A 7,550-nucleotide genomic window follows, 5' to 3' on the forward strand; every position below is an offset into this window, starting at 1 on the left:
TATATTGTCCTTTTTTCAAATCAATTATGTATATTAAAAGTATGAGGAAATAAAATTGTTAATGACCAAAAATAATCCAATGTAACTTCTTGAAATAAAAACAACTTGACATACCATTTTGTTTAACAGTATACTTAAAGTACTTTTTTGGTTAAAAGTTAAAAAAGAGTGTAACACGTTTTAGGCTGCAATGCGTATTTTTTTGGTGTGCCAAAAATCACAACTCGATTCTTAATTATAAAAAAGGAACACAAAAAAAACAAAAATATTATAATTTGAGATCCAAATATATTTATAGATAGAATACTACTTATAAAGCAACTAACTCTGTGTATACTTTTTATGGAAAGTTGTGAATAACAAAGCGAAGTGCATGTTTACCTTTTTGAACAAACTGAAGCAATAAAAGATATTAAAAGTCGTAACATTCTCAAACTCCAAAAATGCAATTTTCAGTAACAATGTAAAATTTTTATTAAAAATTTAATCAATATAAAACTTGATTCATTTTACAATAAATAAATTTTCAATATTAAATCATTTGATTTTAATTTTTAAATGCTGAAAAAAAAAGAATTACAGAACATACAGTTAGGAGGGGGTAAAATCGAAGAGCCTACCTCCTCTAGTGGCCTTGCACAACTGAGGAAGCCAACGAGACGTAAAACTATATGACCCACAGCCTACCTTGTGATCATTCTCAAGCTGATTTCTCTTCACCTTATAGTTGAGAACGATTCCTCAAATTATTTTGAGAGAATGCTGGTGGAAAGAAGAGCACATTGTGCTAGGGTTTGGTTATTCAGGGATGCAGCTTCCCACATTTTTAGAATTTTAGGATTCTTTAGCCCAGTCCAAGGTTTTAAGCGATTCTGTCGAAGGAAGGATGGCATAAGAGAGATACCATATACGAAAACGGAGCCTCCAAGGCACCAGTCGCTCCCTTGAAGCAAATAGTTTTTTCTGAGAAACGTGGGCTTGAGAAAACATTTAATTTCCTCCATAAGCAAGCACAGTTACCAGGTTTGAAGGAAGATATACCCTATTTGAGAATTAGAGGCTCCAGGGAAGAGTTATCCCAAACCGCCTGCTTCTTCCTTTCTTGGAGCTTCTCTGAGGTGCTTGGGTAGTTACCATTAAAGTGGGATATACCTTTCAAAATTCACCCAGGAGGAGTGAGTAGGTCACCAGGAAATAGTTATCCCTGATTATCCACCTTTCCTAAAACTTCCCTGCAACGCCTGGCTCCGTTAATTTGGAGGAGCATCTAGAGAAGGTTGAAGGCCACGAGTCATTTGAGTTACTCTAGAAAGTGGTTATCCCAAAATGTCGACTCCTCGCTTAAAAGGGCTTCTAGAATCCTTCTTTAAGAACTTTTTTTCCAGTTTAAGTTCATTTTGAGAAGAGGGAATTTGGCACTAAGGAGCAAGTGATTATTTCTAATTGCCAGCTCCCAGAGAACCTGTGCGAGTTACTTCATTATCTGTGAGTGCTGAAGTGTGATTAGCCTCACTTACCACCAAAGTGTGCCCTCTGGGATCTAAAAAAAGATCGCATGCTAAATAACTCCGATAAAAAAATTACTGTTAATGTTTAGTTATAAACAATATTAGGCGCTAATAACCTAGAATTGATGCACCAAAATAATAATAATAATGAAATGGATAAAAATCAAATTAAAATTTGGCGAAGATCAACTAATATTATGGTAATGTCCAGAATACTAAATAAATACCACATTCAAATCTTAATAACTTGATCAGCACTAAAGTTGCTGGTATTAACCATTACTAAGTCCCAGTATTATCCCATTATCAAGGCGGACGGACTTAATAACGCTCCTATTTAAATATATACTGAATTTATATTGAATAATTTAAACCTTCAGTTTCCTCACTTAAAATTTCGTCTTATTTATTCTAGGTCGTAAAATAAGCACTTGGCAAAAACTTTTCCAATGCCTTTTAGTTTAACCCCTTACTAATAATCACTATTAATAAACAATTACTATTCAGTTTGTTGGTACTAGGGTAATACGTTGATGCTTCCACATAAAAAGAACTTTGATTATTTTCGATTTCACTACTATACTTCCTTAAAACGATTATCTATTATAACATTATGGCCTTAAAATTAAGTACTGAAGTTTTTAAAAACTGTTAAGCTAAACAATTAACAATTTATATACGCTGGTGTTTTTATATTACCCAAAATATTTTTGTTTAGAGCGATTTATTTAATTTTAAAAGCTTGTCTTACCTTTTCATTAAGCAAAACATATACATTTATATTTTTAACCAGCTATCTAATGCGATAACTCCGATCACCTTATCGTGTAAAGTTTTAATTTTGCAAAAGGATAAAAAAGAACTGAAGGCTGCCAATTTATGGAGTAAAAAAGTCTTTGTTTATGGAATAATCATGCCTGCATTGAACTGCCAATGGAAATTAATAATAATTTCGAAAGATCATTTAAGAAATAAGGCATTGTGCCGGTTGATGGGGTTAAAGATGCTTTCTGTAAAATATAGATTGATAGTGATGTTTCGAAGCGGTGTAACCTAATGACCTATAGATCCCATTGAGATGTCTAGTGGAGCGATAATTTTAACTATAGATCAAATACTTGTAGGGGTAAATTGTCTTAATATTGTTGGACAAATAGTGTTATTTAATCTATGCATCCGAGGATGTCCAGCATCTTTGAAAAAACAAGAATACAAATCTGTAGCTTTTAATATCATATTGTTTATATGAAACAAAATTTTGAGATACTAAGTAAAATGAAAATGTTCATAAAATTTATTCGAATAAAAGGAGAATTGTTAATCTAAATCTCTTCCTGCCTTACCCAATGAGACTCCAAGTCAGTCTATGATTAACAAGCTATGACTAGAAATGTACGACTAAGATTTTTTTTTTTTAAGAAGACAAATTCTTTTACTTTTAAATGATTAGCCAAATTAAGATAATACAGGTTCGTCGAAAAAGTTAATATTTTTTAAATATTCAAGGAGGGCCAAATTTCTACTCTTAGAAATCAACGATGACTCTGACTGTTGAACCTACAAATCGGCCTTAGATTTTTTTTTTTTACAAACATATGGTGAAAATGAGATAAGAACTTTTTCTCAGAAGTTAAAGTAACAGTGACGATTGCCAAATGGCTATTTGAGTCTATTTTTCTTTTCAATTGCCAATAATTTTCATATACGTCATGTAGTAAAAATTCTTATTGATGTATTTCTAATTTTTAGAAAGAGTGAAGCGAGAAATCTTTTGTAGACAAGAAATCTACAAATGAAATCATTGAAAGAAGCCTACAGAAGCGCAGCTTAGAAGATATTCAACATTTTTCTAATTCCTACTCCATAAGTAAAACTCTTCAATATAAATCAGCCTTCTAAAATAAAAAAAGAAATTAAATTATATAAATTACAGCTTAAATAGGAACCAAATTCAGTTGAATTTGGAAGACAGCTTTTTTAGTTTTTCAGAATATAGCTGTTGTATTCAGAAACGCATTTAGGCTCAGAAAAGTGGGTCAACCGCCCTGGGCCCTATGTAAACTAGCCCCGTTTATTTGTTGATAAATAAATAATTTGCATGTTGAACTAATAAAAACCGCAGCTACTCAAGAGGATAAATGCGACATAAGAAATAATCAATATTTCTACATAAAATAACTGTTACTAAAATTCATAAACGATTAACATTTTAAAATACACTAAAAGTAACGTAATTTTTTTTAACGCAGACTTTAAAAAAATAATAATAATAAAAAAAGTAACAAACACACAACCACGTCATAAAATTAAACACATCCACAGCCGTTCAAAAATTAATAAAAAATATTAAGGAATTCAAAAAGTTAAAACTTCATCCAATATAGCTTCTAAATGAGGATTACCACCCAATGATACAACTTCTTTTCTAGCTTCTCCGCACAGTGCTGTTAAAACTTCTCTTGTGTAGGCGAACGATCCAAATTTTTCCAATAAGGAAATACAATACTTCTTAACTTCCACGTCTCGCGTTCTTTGCCGAAGAATATCTGGAAAGAAAATAATAATTAGAAAATTAATTTAGTTATAATTGTTACCTTCACTAATACCTCTGAAGAAATGTCTGTGATGAGGTTTCTAAAAGGCGAAAAAGTAGTTTTTACAAATAGGTATAAATGTCTGCATGTCAAGAACTATCTGTCGTAACTCAAAAACGAAAAACACAATGCTCAAATTTGTTACAAATTTGGTAAGGTGCTACAATGGGACGATCAGATATTCGGAAAAATACACTCACTGAATAGATTTATAGTTTCTTGAAAGTTAAACGAAACTGGCTCGAACGATTTTCGATTCTGCGGAACCGAAGTCTAAAATGTGGGAGATGCCTCCGAATTTTAAAATGTAAGAAATGAAAAAAACTCACTGAAAACTTGTTTATCATCAGGCTGAGAATGTATTGCATGTATTATTGGAAAACTGAATTTTCCTTCGGTTAAATCTTCGCAGAAACTTTTATTCTCAGTATACTGTAAATTTATATATGAAATATTAGTCACATATTTTTTAAAAAATAATTAAAATATATATGCTAAAAATTCATTACATAAAAGAAATACTCACTTCTTTTGAACAAAGATTACAGTAATCATCTCTGATTTGAAAATACAATCCAAGAATTCCAGCAAGTTTAGTATAATCTGCTTTGTGGTCACTAAAAAGTTGCATCAATCGTACGGCAAGCATAAATAATCCACCAGTTTCTGTAAATATTTGTAATCTTAAAAACGGTAGTGTTAAAAACGATAGAGGAGACTATATAGTTACATTTTAGATCTTAATTTATAAAAGTTTAAGACAGATAGTGGTTGGGAATGTTTTTCAATTAGGTCATATTTACTCTCCGAAATAGTGGCAAGCCTTCAACAAACCTTCCAACACCGTCAGAGACAATGAAATTGTAATAGTTTTAAACAACAAAAATATCTCTAGGGCTTTATCCTCTAGTTTTCATTTACCAAGAATTCAAGTAAGAAGTGAGTCTAAACTTAACTCAGTCTATTACAAATCAACTTTTGGAATTGCATCGAGACCAAGATATGGAAATCTACTGGAGGCACTACTTTTAGTACAGCTACATTAAGGTATTCTCATTGTAAAAGTAATTGTCTTACTTGTGCCTTCCAAACTAAGAAGCAGAGTTACAGGAGATCTCCTTTTTTTTTTTTAAAGTGCCCGGCTCTTTCGAATGGCTTAAGAAAAGCTTATGATATTTTACTTAAATTTTACGCTCACGATTGGACCTTAATGATCAAAATAAGAATATTAAATACACAGCTAGAGGATAAACAGAAAGCAAAAGAAGCTTCTTTTTTTTTCTTTAGCAGGGAATATAATTTAGAATTTAAAATTTAAAGAAAAAACTAAAAGACAAGGCAATGCAGATCTGTTCTAAGCGCCAGAGCTCAAAGCCATGAGCTCTGCGGACCGGGGTGGTATAGTATAAATATAAAATTTCACAATAAAAGCATTAAAGGACACAAAGTGAATTATATGAGAAAAGTTTTAAAAAATTGCAATTTTGAGATTCTAAAGGCGATAGTGTACCATTATACAGGAACCATTAAGTTCTCGTCTATTTCTCACAAAATGAAAATTATTTTGTAAATAGTATTCGATCGTTAAGTGAAGCATAACTGCAACAGAATCTTATTAAATAGAAAATTTCACTTTTTTATCCATTTGCTAAAATTTGTAAATTTATACTAATAAAAACAGTAATATACTTACTCTTAATAGTCATAGTTTTATATTCGTCTTCAGTTGGGCAAGTAAAGTTGTCCCTCCAATATATTTCCATGCCTTGGCCACGATGTAATTCCAGAAGTTGTTCAGTATAAACTGTAGTTGCCTAAAGATAAAGAAAATAAGTTTAGTAAGATCTGAATGATTACCATTTCTTACAATTTTATTAACTAAAGATAAAAGCAAAACAAAATCATTAAACAAATCAAACCTCGGGATGTCCTAGGGCCAAAACTTTATCTAATGCTAGAAAGAATACATAATTCGCCGCATTAATTGTACTTGCAACTCCATAAATAGAATGAGCAACTGGAATCCCACGACGAAGAATGGAATTATCTTGAATATCATCAATGCTGTAATTATAAAATTAATATTGTTCATTCCTTAATTTTCAGAATACCTTTAAAAAAAAGTGAAGTGCATGAGAGGAAATAGTAAAATATTATTAATAAAGCGAAATTAAAGATAAATGAAAGAAACGAGATAATTTCATTTTAAAACTAATCTAAACGAATATTGAAAAAATACACCACACTCGGAAATAAACTACTACGACCTACTTATTTTTGGACTCATGGCATCTCAAAATGGATACATCCGGTTAAAACTCAAAATAAAATAATCCACACGATTACAACCTAAATCTTCTCTTACTCGTTTATCTCTGAAAAAGATAATGTCCATTCCATATTTTAATTTCAATTAATATAATTTTGGATGGTTGAAGTGGGTGCGTGTTGGTCTAAAAACATTTTTTACAATTATAATAATATTTAAATCTTACTTTATCATTTGAAGTGAAAGTAACCAGTTCTAAAGCTACAGTTACAAGCTGACAACACTATATGTCTTACTTCCTTCTGGAATATTGAGGCATAGCCCTTACTTTTCAAGGTTTTTTTGTACGTTATCATTATTCAAAACAAGATATTAATTAAGTAAAGCTTACTTACAGAAGACTTGAATTATGCAACATTTGTATGATTTCACCCACACATTGGAGCTTATCAGGCGGTATCTCTAACCAGTAATTGAATGCATGTGCCAACTTAGTTCTGATTTGCTTCCCTGGTACTTGCAATATATATGTAAATGGTTGAAGTAGTTTCTGTGAATGCACGATAAAGCAGAATTTGGCTAAGTATTTGCTTAACATGCAATATATAATTAAATAAGAACTAATTTGAATTAAGCAGAGAGAGAGAGTGAGAGAGAGAGGATGAGCCAAAGCTTTGACAATATATTGTTGATAATTGTAGATAAAGAAATTAATTATCACTGACCTCCTCTAGAGAACTATCTTTTGTTTTGCTTTGCAATATGAAATTTCCGAGATCGTCCATTGTTAAAACGTTTAATGAATTTAATAAATTTAGAAATAAGTTTACTGAAGTTGACCAAGAGGTTCACTCAACTGCATTATTGATAGAAATAAATTATTGATTTTAAATCCTCAATGGGAGCACTGACCACGCAGGTGCTGTTGATAAGGACGTAAATATTTTAAGAATATGTTGAAAAATAAATCGCAAGTGCGCACATATAATTGTACTTTGCATCAGACTTTGAATTGAACAGTAGCAGAAAATCGTTTTAGTACAATATTTCATTTTTCAAGGATATCCGGCGCTAACATTTATATTTTGAAACCTTCTCAAGCATTTGGCCTTAGCCGACACCCAACTCTTCTTAACCGCTTGATCTTAATTAATTATTGTATTACAGTAATTAATTTGT

The 7,550-nt window shown here is 31.1% G+C and overlaps 1 protein-coding gene across 1 annotated transcript; it reads right to left on the reverse strand.

Annotated features, from left to right (window-relative positions):
* Positions 1-401: 401 nt before the first annotated feature.
* Positions 402-7,538, reverse strand: qm (geranylgeranyl pyrophosphate synthase quemao). Its single transcript, XM_074122896.1, has 7 exons — positions 7,097-7,538; positions 6,767-6,921; positions 6,022-6,166; positions 5,796-5,916; positions 4,629-4,768; positions 4,432-4,534; positions 402-4,054 (listed from the first exon to the last, which is right to left on the reverse strand). Exons 1-7 carry the CDS (start codon positions 7,154-7,156, stop codon positions 3,864-3,866), a joined length of 915 nt encoding a protein of 304 aa, XP_073978997.1. The 5' UTR covers positions 7,157-7,538; the 3' UTR covers positions 402-3,863.
* Between the last annotated feature and the right edge of the window lie 12 nt (positions 7,539-7,550).

This window comes from Rhodnius prolixus, unplaced genomic scaffold (assembly GCF_049639745.1).
Source record: "Rhodnius prolixus isolate KJV_2025 unplaced genomic scaffold, Rpr scaffold_8, whole genome shotgun sequence".
NCBI classification, from domain to species: Eukaryota; Metazoa; Arthropoda; class Insecta; order Hemiptera; family Reduviidae; genus Rhodnius; species Rhodnius prolixus.